Source organism: Photinus pyralis, unplaced genomic scaffold, assembly GCF_008802855.1.
Source record: "Photinus pyralis isolate 1611_PpyrPB1 unplaced genomic scaffold, Ppyr1.3 Ppyr1.4_LG6, whole genome shotgun sequence".
Classification (NCBI taxonomy): Eukaryota; Metazoa; Arthropoda; class Insecta; order Coleoptera; family Lampyridae; genus Photinus; species Photinus pyralis.
Window position 1 is genome coordinate 39,797,953 of NW_022170663.1, and position 10,918 is coordinate 39,808,870.

At 36.4% G+C, this 10,918-nt stretch overlaps 1 protein-coding gene across 1 annotated transcript; it reads right to left on the bottom strand.

Moving 5' to 3' along the window:
* On the bottom strand, window positions 1-7,363 carry LOC116173949 (medium-chain acyl-CoA ligase ACSF2, mitochondrial-like). The gene is made up of 8 exons (XM_031491689.1): window positions 7,266-7,363; window positions 6,918-7,215; window positions 6,546-6,872; window positions 6,255-6,499; window positions 795-960; window positions 491-747; window positions 298-439; window positions 1-249 (listed from the first exon to the last, which is right to left on the bottom strand). Exons 1-8 carry the CDS (start codon window positions 7,307-7,309, stop codon window positions 22-24), a joined length of 1,707 nt encoding a protein of 568 aa, XP_031347549.1. The 5' UTR covers window positions 7,310-7,363; the 3' UTR covers window positions 1-21.
* Between the last annotated feature and the right edge of the window lie 3,555 nt (window positions 7,364-10,918).

The following is a 10,918-nucleotide window of genomic DNA, read 5'->3' on the forward strand; positions in this document are numbered from 1 at the left end:
TTGGTTTTTTTGCTATCCACATTATTTTGTATTTTTTTTAATTTGCTCCCGAAGTACAAATTTTTTAACTTTTCCTATAGAAGTCTTCGGAAACGCCTCCACTATTTCCAAATGACTTGGTATTTTGTAACTGGCAATTTTCCCTTTACAAAATTCTTTTAACGAATCCAAAGACATTTCTGAACCAGGCTTCAACTGCACACACGCGCACACCTCCTCGCCAAGGCGTTCACTGTCTACGCCAATCACCTAAAGGGGAAATAACATTACATTTCCAACTACTCCCAGACAATTTACAGAAACTTCCAAAATGTCAGGGTGCTCGCTTAGACAGTTTTCAATTTCTTTTGGGAAGATATTTTCACCGCCTCGTATGATCATATCTTTCACTCTACCAACGACACGAGCATATCCATCTTTATCGAAAATAAACTGATCACTGTAAAAAGACGTTACTGTTGATGGGAATAACTCATATCCGAGAACGTACCCGGTTCGGTACCAATTTGCATCACAGATCACTTCCTTCGTTTTTTCTGGATCATTCCAGTACCCCTCCATTACTAAATATCCACGCACGCACAGTTCTCCTGGCGTACCACAAGGTACCACATCGCCTTTACTATCCACAACCTTCGCCTCTATATAGTTCGCAATGCGTCCAACGGTTTCCGTTCCCTGATATTCATTGTCGTCTATAGAAGTGTGGAATGCAATGCCAGTTATCTCAGTCGCACCGTATCCAATCTAAAAAGAATCACAGCATATGCTACAACTGAGATTATAAACGGTACAATCACGTGCTTGATTTGGAGACCATCTTTAATGGAGTTTATAACGCTTGGGGGACAGGGTGCACCTCCCATGCCTGCAATAGTAGCGTATATCTTTTTATTTAATTTCCTTTGTAGATTAACTAGATCGACAAACATGGTTGGTGTTCCAAACACTGCCGAGCATCTAAAAATGTATCGCAAGTGAAACGCCTCTCCTAATTCATCAGGGTCCGTGTCGACTGAGTGTCTCATAATTTTGTGCTAGTTTGTGCTGCTAATACAAAATTTTGTGCTCATCATTCGATATATGTGATCCTAGCAAAAACAAAAAAGTTTCGCGCGTAATGAATTTTACTCTGCGCGGATAATTAATGCGCGATTTTGTAGGGCCTGTTACAACTGCACTAGAAAGAAGTATAGGAAATGCGTATGCAGATAAGAAAAGAAGATCCCGACCTCTAGTGGCGAACTAAAGAACTACGGTAGTAACAAATCTACTATAGAAATAACTGACCTCTACTCTAAACGGGTTTACCAAGGAAATACTTAGATGGAACGAGAATACTAAATTTAAATTGGAACGTTGAGTGAGAAATTTATAGCAGGCGCAACTAATTTAGATGAGGGTTATTCCGAGATGCTTAAGTACATACATCGGCGATTTCTTAAAGAGCAGTCGATTTCTGCAGTTGTAGTAGCGTTCGTGTTGTTGGGCGGTGTTTAAGCACCAGAGTCGCGCACGTCTAACACACTCGCACCCCGTCCACTGTGGACTGTGGGGTGTGGGAAGCTTTGGCGAATGAGATGGGGAATATGTACCTATCGCAATTTTACATATTAGTTGCGCCTCTTTACTATTTCTCACTCAACAATCAACGAGTAAAATTCGAAGTTACTTAAATGGAATATAAATTTGTAATATCAATTGGTAAGAAAAGAAACTCCTTTTCTTGTTTTACTCCTGGTTGCCTTATTTACCACCCATCTTCACTGGTTTTATGTAAAATGAACATAAGACTGGAGTAGTGTCTCTACTTTGGTTATGCTATATTTATAGTTAGACCAGAAAAACAAGCAGATATTTAAATTTGTGGTCTCTACGCTTCTTGCTAAACAAAAGCAAAACGTGAAACGTGTGACGGAATGGTTTTTTTCATGGCAAAGCTTAATTTCTATTCGTTAGTCACTTTTTTTCACCAGCCCTGAACGGCTTTTGGGTTTGTGGCTGTATCTCAAAATTGAGCATTTTCTCACAGTCTGATTCCCAATTAACCGAGTTGCAAAAATAACTAAAGCAGGCTAATTTACAGAGTGTAATTTTAAACCAGACAAATTTAATAACAATCTATAGTAATGTCAAGCTGCAACAGAAATGAGCTGTTGTAATTAAGTTGTGCAGTCGAAAATACAATTCCACGTCAATTTCCCTCGCTAAATTTCAAATTAGGATCCATTGAGCCAATGAAACATTGAAAATTTAATAAAAGTCTATGGTGACGTCAAGCTGCACCAAAAATGAGCGGTTTTAATTAACTTGTGCAGTCGAGAATACAATTCCACGTCAATTTCCCTCACTAAATTTCAAATTAGGATTCATTGGGCCAATGAAACATTGAAAATTTAATAAAAATCTATGGTGATGTCAAGCTGCACCAAAAATGAGCTGTTGTAATTAAGTTGTACAGTCGAGAATACAATTCCACGTCAATTTCCCTCACTAAATTTCAAATTAGGATCCATTGAGCCAATGAAACATTGAAAATTTAATAACAATCTGGTGATGTCAAGCTGCACCAAAAATGAGCTGTTGTAATTAACTTGTGCAGTCGAGAATACAATTCCACGTCAATTTCTCTCACTAACTTTCAAATTAGGATTCATTGGGCCAATGAAACATTGAAAATTTAATAAAAATCTATGGTGATGTCAAGCTGCAACAAAAATGAGCGGTTTTAATTAACTTGTGCAGTCGAGAATACAATTCCACGTCAATTTCCCTCGCCAAGTTTCAAATTAGGATTCATTAAACCAATGAAACATTGAAAATTTAATAAAAATCTATGGTGATGTCAAGCTGCAACAAAAATGAGCGGTTTTAATTAACTTGTGCAGTCGAGAATACAATTCCACGTCAATTTCCCTCGCCAAGTTTCAAATTAGGATTCATTAAACCAATGAAACATTGAAAATTTAATAAAAATCTATGGTGATGTCAAGCTGCAACAAAAATGAGCGGTTTTAATTAACTTGTGCAGTCGAGAATACAATTCCACGTCAATTTCCCTCGCCAAGTTTCAAATTAGGATTCATTAAACCAATGAAACATTGAAAATTTAATAAAAATCTATGGTGATGTCAAGCTGCAACAAAAATGAGCTGTTGTAATTAAGTTGTACAGTCGAGAATACAATTCCACGTCAATTTCCCTCACTAAATTTCAAATTAGGATCCATTGAGCCAATGAAACATTGAAAATTTAATAACAATCTGGTGATGTCAAGCTGCACCAAAAATGAGCTGTTGTAATTAACTTGTGCAGTCGAGAATACAATTCCACGTCAATTTCTCTCACTAACTTTCAAATTAGGATTCATTGGGCCAATGAAACATTGAAAATTTAATAAAAATCTGGTGATGTCAAGCTGCACCAAAAATGAGCTGTTGTAATTAACTTGTACAGTCGAGAATACAATTCCACGTCAATTTCCTTCACTAACTTTCAAATTAGGATTCATTGAGCCAATGAAACATTGAAAATTTAATAAAAGTCTATGGTGACGTCAAGCTGCACCAAAAATGAGCGGTTTTAATTAACTTGTGCAGTCGAGAATACAATTCCACGTCAATTTCCCTCGCTAAGTTTCAAATTAGGATTCATTGAGCCAATGAAACATTGAAAATTTAATAACAATCTGGTGATGTCAAGCTGCAACAAAAATGAGCGGTTTTAATTAACTTGTGCAGTCGAGAATACAATTCCACGTCAATTTCCCTCACTAAATTTCAAATTAGGATTCATTGAGTCAATGAAACATTGAAAATTTAATAAAAATCTGGTGATGTCAAGCTGCACCAAAAATGAGCTGTTGTAATTAACTTGTGCAGTCGAGAATACAATTCCACGTCAATTTCCCTCACTAACTTTCAAATTAGGATTCATTGGGCCAATGAAACATTGAAAATTTAATAAAAATCTGGTGATGTCAAGCTGCACCAAAAATGAGCTGTTGTAATTAACTTGTACAGTCGAGAATACAATTCCACGTCAATTTCCCTCACTAACTTTCAAATTAGGATTCATTGAGCCAATGAAACATTGAAAATTTAATAAAAATCTATGGTGATGTCAAGCTGCACCAAAAATGAGCTGTTGTAATTAAGTTGTGCAGTCGAGAATACAATTTCCACGTCAATTTCTCTCACTAACTTTCAAATTAGGATTCATTGGGCCAATGAAACATTGAAAATTTAATAAAAATCTATGGTGATGTCAAGCTGCACCAAAAATGAGCTGTTGTAATTAAGTTGTACAGTCGAGAATACAATTCCACGTCAATTTCCCTCACTAACTTTCAAATTAGGATTCATTGAGCCAATGAAACATTGAAAATTTAATAAAAGTCTATGGTGACGTCAAGCTGCACCAAAAATGAGCGGTTTTAATTAACTTGTGCAGTCGAGAATACAATTCCACGTCAATTTCCCTCACTAAATTTCAAATTAGGATTCATTGGGCCAATGAAACATTGAAAATTTAATAAAAATCTGGTGATGTCAAGCTGCACCAAAAATGAGCTGTTGTAATTAACTTGTACAGTCGAGAATACAATTCCACGTCAATTTCCTTCACTAACTTTCAAATTAGGATTCATTGAGCCAATGAAACATTGAAAATTTAATAAAAGTCTATGGTGACGTCAAGCTGCACCAAAAATGAGCGGTTTTAATTAACTTGTGCAGTCGAGAATACAATTCCACGTCAATTTCCCTCGCTAAGTTTCAAATTAGGATTCATTGAGCCAATGAAACATTGAAAATTTAATAACAATCTGGTGATGTCAAGCTGCAACAAAAATGAGCGGTTTTAATTAACTTGTGCAGTCGAGAATACAATTCCACGTCAATTTCCCTCGCCAAGTTTCAAATTAGGATTCATTAAACCAATGAAACATTGAAAATTTAATAAAAATCTATGGTGATGTCAAGCTGCAACAAAAATGAGCGGTTTTAATTAACTTGTGCAGTCGAGAATACAATTCCACGTCAATTTCCCTCGCCAAGTTTCAAATTAGGATTCATTAAACCAATGAAACATTGAAAATTTAATAAAAATCTATGGTGATGTCAAGCTGCAACAAAAATGAGCTGTTGTAATTAAGTTGTACAGTCGAGAATACAATTCCACGTCAATTTCCCTCACTAAATTTCAAATTAGGATCCATTGAGCCAATGAAACATTGAAAATTTAATAACAATCTGGTGATGTCAAGCTGCACCAAAAATGAGCTGTTGTAATTAACTTGTGCAGTCGAGAATACAATTCCGAGAATACAATTCCACGTCAATTTCCCTCACTAAATTTCAAATTAGGATTCATTGGGCCAATGAAACATTGAAAATTTAATAAAAATCTGGTGATGTCAAGCTGCACCAAAAATGAGCTGTTGTAATTAACTTGTACAGTCGAGAATACAATTCCACGTCAATTTCCCTCACTAAATTTCAAATTAGGATTCATTGAGCCAATGAAACATTGAAAATTTAATAAAAGTCTATGGTGACGTCAAGCTGCACCAAAAATGAGCTGTTGTAATTAACTTGTGCAGTCGAGAATACAATTCCACGTCAATTTCCCTCACTAAATTTCAAATTAGGATTCATTGAGCCAATGAAACATTGAAAATTTAATAAAAGTCTATGGTGACGTCAAGCTGCACCAAAAATGAGCGGTTTTAATTAACTTGTGCAGTCGAGAATACAATTCCACGTCAATTTCCCTCACTAAGTTTCAAATTAGGATTCATTGAGCCAATGAAACATTGAAAATTTAATAAAAATCTGGTGATGTCAAGCTGCACCAAAAATGAGCTGTTGTAATTAACTTGTGCAGTCGAGAATACAATTCCACGTCAATTTCCCTCACTAACTTTCAAATTAGGATTCATTGGGCCAATGAAACATTGAAAATTTAATAAAAATCTATGGTGATGTCAAGCTGCAACAAAAATGAGCGGTTGTAATTAATAACGATTTAAATTAGTAGGACTAATTAGCACAAGATGAGGCCAAATTAATGCAATAAAAGTATGTGAAGTAAGTATCATCAGAAAAAGTTGAACTTCTCATTAACCTTATGACCACAAAATTTTAAATTAGCAACACAAATTAGTACAAAATGAGCACACAATTATGGGTTACTTGGAACTTAATTCCTTTCAATTCGACACTCCAACTTGACGGACCTAATTCATCACCCACCTTTCTTGCTCAAGGGCGGTTAAATTCGCAGTTGAGTTGTAAATTGGCGTTGGAAAAACCATCGTCGTTCCAAACTGTGGACAGAGCCCTAAGTGGGCGACCACCCCAAAAACGTGAAACAGTGGAACTTGTACGCACACCTTATGCTGGACTGTTTCAAATTTCAGTAGTTGTCCAATTTGATAGGAATTATTTACCACCTGAAAGTGCGTCAGACAGGCGCCTTTGGGTAGGCCAGTAGTTCCCTAGAACAGTTCCAGAGTGAGATATCAAAATTCGTTGCACTCTTACCGATGAGAACTGAATGTTGCATATGTCATCAGGTGAAATCTTCCACTGCTCTTCTTTCACTCTTTGCATACCTGCCGCATCGGCCATGTCTAAAACCTCGTTGTAGTTGTAGGTGCCCCTTAGTTTCTGTTGGGAGATCATAATGACGAGCTTCAATGTTGGGACCTCCTCATTCTGAACGGTACCGCCTAAGTCGGGAATTAACTTGCACAACTTTCCGTAAAAATCCAGAGTTTTGAACTTATCGGGGCATACTAGAGCTTTAATTCCGCACTTGTTTATAAAGTACTTCAACTCGGGGGCCTCGCAGCTGGGATTCAAACAGACCTAAAGCTCATCTGTAGATAGACATTGAATTGCTTTGTCACTAACCGTTATAAAACCAGCACGAGCTGTGGCAAAAAACGTAACGACCCACTCGATAAAATTGGGCGCCCATAACCCAATCCGATCACCTTTCACTAAACCCAAACTCAGCAAACCTGCGGCCAGTTGATCAATGTCACGAAGAAGTTCTTCGTACGTTATTCTGATATTATCGGACATTGACACCAGCGCTACGGTTTTGCCATATTTGGACGCGGCATCTTCAATCATACGACCTATGGTTACGTACCTGAGAGGATTCACGCCTGGGTTATGGATGTAACTTAAGCCAGAACTGTGGCATCTACGAGGAAATAGACTAAGTACTTATAACGAAATTTTTGATTCCCTTACGATATGCCAGTTTTCTTGACGGGATCCTTAGGGTTTGTTTGCATTTTGTAACGATATTTATACAACTACTACTTGTTTGTTAAGGAAACTGTTCTCTGTTTTATAGATAAAGGGCGCAAAGGTTATTTAACTTAATTTATCTTCTCACGCAATTATCAACAATAACAAGTTTTCGTTTCGTTTAATAATCCGCATTCATCTTCCCAGCAAATAATATTTTTAGAACTTTTGCTTGCAAAATTTCAAGAACATTTCTTGAGAAACTTTCTATGAACAGTTTTTCGAAACTCAAGAAGAAAAGCCGCTAACGGTCAAGATATGACCACAAGAACCAGGTATAAGCCATCAATTCGAAGAGTATGCAATGAGGTAGTCTTTAAAATTAGCAAGAAGAAAGTTGTGGCACCTCGATCGGAGAAAGTCGATTTTGATCTGTGGAATCCAAGAAATTGTATACCCATCAAAATTTGATCACCAGAAACACAGATAGAATCATCAATTCGAAGAGTACACACCACCGATACCTTTAAAATTAAGCAAGAAAAGAAGATTTCTTCCCATGAAAATTTTGCCTGGTCTTCCATAGCCTTCAATAGCGTCTGGTAATCTTTTTATTTGAATTTTGTTAAACATCTTCATGAAAACCTTCGGAATTTTCTTACGAATCGATGACTTCATAGAAGCCGCTTTAAAAAAGCTCTTAAGAATCTTCTAAGAAATATTTGTCGAGTCTCGGAAACCTTTGAAATCTGTTCAGAAAGTTTTTTTTAAACAAATGAATCTTCTCGTAAATAAATAACTGGAATAGAGAACAGTGATTGGATAGATTATCATTGGCTGTGGTTTCGGGTTTAGATTTAGTAACCAAGAAAATGTATTCACTCTCCTAATGGAGTAGATCGAACGGTTTTTTGTAATTTAATTTACCCAAAATCGTCCTGAAACCTTCATTTTCATGCCTATTTTCTGTCAGGTAACTTTAGTTTTCATGACAGAGGCAGAGCAGAATACGTTTCCTGCCGTTTTGTCACTTTACTGGTCGCATCTGTCAGTTTACCGGCCGCACCGTCACTTTACCGGCCGCATTTTTGACATTTCCAAATGTCTATAATGACTCCTGTCATCACTGACAGATGATATTAATCAAATATATAAAAATTGAAATTTTGTATTAAAAGACGATTTCGGGTAAAATTTAATACAAAACTCGTCAGTAAAATGACATTACCCGACTCGGAAATTAAAATACTTCGCACTTCAATATTTCCTCGCCAGTAATGTATCATTTTCCTGACTTTTATAACTATGAATTTAGATGTAAATGGAGTTTTTTCATCCACCGTGTATTGAAATATAATAGCCAAATCAGTCACTGGCATTTTTCCTTGACCACGGCTAATGTTAGTTCAATTTCACTTCGTAATTTATTAATTAATACACGACGAATATTAAGAAATTGCATTCTTTGACGTAGATTTAACATTTGGAGGTTCCACCCAAATAATTGGCAAACTAAGAGAAAAAACGATGGAGGCGCCCAAGAAACTAAGACCGGGGACCCATGTGAAGTTGGCCCCGCCCACATGAAGTAATTTGACAAAAATTAGTGCTACTTTAGTGCCCTTTAGTTCTTGAAGCCTATTGTTAGTGCTGCTACATAACACGAGAAAAATTTAAAAAAGCGGGGCGGGGCCAACTTTACAATCAACTTTTACTTATCGAAATAATGAACACACACGGCGTTAGTGCTGTTAAATACCATACAAATAGTATCTCAAATTCTTTCGCTGTTCCTAAAAAAGTCAAGTATGAAATTTTGTTTGATGTGTGTACTGACTTGTTTGTCTTGAAGGGACGATCACGGAGGTGGCCAAAGCTGTAACCAAATTAGTTACAACACTCAATACCGGGGCTGATCTCGGCAATCAACTGTAGGAGCGAAACCCCAAACGAGGGGCGAGTTATCCATCTCGGGGGCGAGAGTCTGGTAAAAAAAATTCTTAGGTTTAGAATTGAGTCCCTGATTTCCACACAGGTTGTCGTTACATTGAATTTGCCTTACAGAGCCATGTAATTTTCCGTCTTGCTCCTAACAGAAGGATTTTATTGAGTCACATTTGACCCTTTTCAGAATTTCAGTGTTTTATTTTACGTTCCTTCCCTACTGTACTTCAGGTCATAGCGTTGTTTACAACTAACGAAAGGGGGTACCGCTTTAGATGTTGCATTACGTGCCACTTGCGTGCAGAGGAGGCCAAAAACGGACCCACTTGTCACAGCTCTCATTCCCGACTTCCGATTTCGATTCCGCTTCATCCGTTCCTGCCTGTTGCCAAGTCTGAAAATGGATCGAAATTCAATTCAATACCTCCTTTACTAACGTGCGAGTGGTAAAAATGAGGCCGGATATGGTAGAAACGTGATTTCTCATATTCCGGCCGAAATGGCGCCAAATATAGTTGAGTGGATCTAACTTTTTCCAGAATGCACTTACATTCAAGTTTCTTATATATTGGCGTAGATTTTTGGGGCCAAGAAACACAGTGAAACGGTAAAAAATGTAACCAGAAGTTGAAAACCGCGATTTTTCATATACAGGGTCTTTGATAAGTCTGGAAACGGTCGATTATCGGCGAAAATATACATGATATCGAAATATGTTTTATATAAAAGTTTTGGGGTGCTTCAATGTCTACTAGGGACTAATAATTTTAATTATACAGGGTTGATCGTAAAAGCGCGACACACTAAAATTGCATTTTTTTTAACGGAACACCCTGTATATTATTCAATATTTTGATTCTTCTCTTTTTAAGCAAGATTTGTAATAACCATAATGTACCTGAATTCATTCGTTTCCGGGTTATCGAGTTTTGAAAATAAACGCGCCATTATTTTAAAATTCAAAAAACAATAATTAATAATCGCAACGGTTCTGTTTTCAAAAGTAATTCGTGATGTCATTAATTATTGTTCTGTATTCAATACATTTTAAAGGAAATTCGTTCTGCTTCAACATTCTTTATGAGTTTTAGTGAGAGGACTTTTGCCTAGCTCATCCAGAAGTGAGCAGAAATCACTACGTAAAACCTTTAGGGCAGTTTTTGAAGCAAACTTTGAGGTTGAATTACACCCTGTGAATGTGATGGCATGATATTATTATTATGGTCGGTGTTTCTTGTGAGAACTCCGGTCCAGCCTGGTTAACTAATCGCACGGATTAAATTCAAGTAACGATTAGTGTCGCAAAAAGTGTAGAAGCCTTTTTTGTAGACCTCATCAAGACACATCTTTTTTGTGATTGATATTTTATACTCTAATGCTTATTTTACAATGAAATTTAGAAAAATAAAAGAAATAACTTTTGAATTCAAAACTTTTCAAACACAAAGGAACTCACAAAAAAATTGTAATGAACTTTTTTGTAGTTTTTTAAGCCATTTTGGCCAATGTATGCGAAAAAAATTTTTTCAAGCCGTTAGACTTAACATTTTGACACTCTCAAGAACCTTGAAGATGGTTACGGATCAAAACCAAAATAGGACGTTTTCGATTCCCCACACCACCCTATATGCACCCCGAATATAAGTTATAACATGAACCATAGAAATAAATAAAATAGATTTAAACTAAAAAAGTGAATATATTCATTT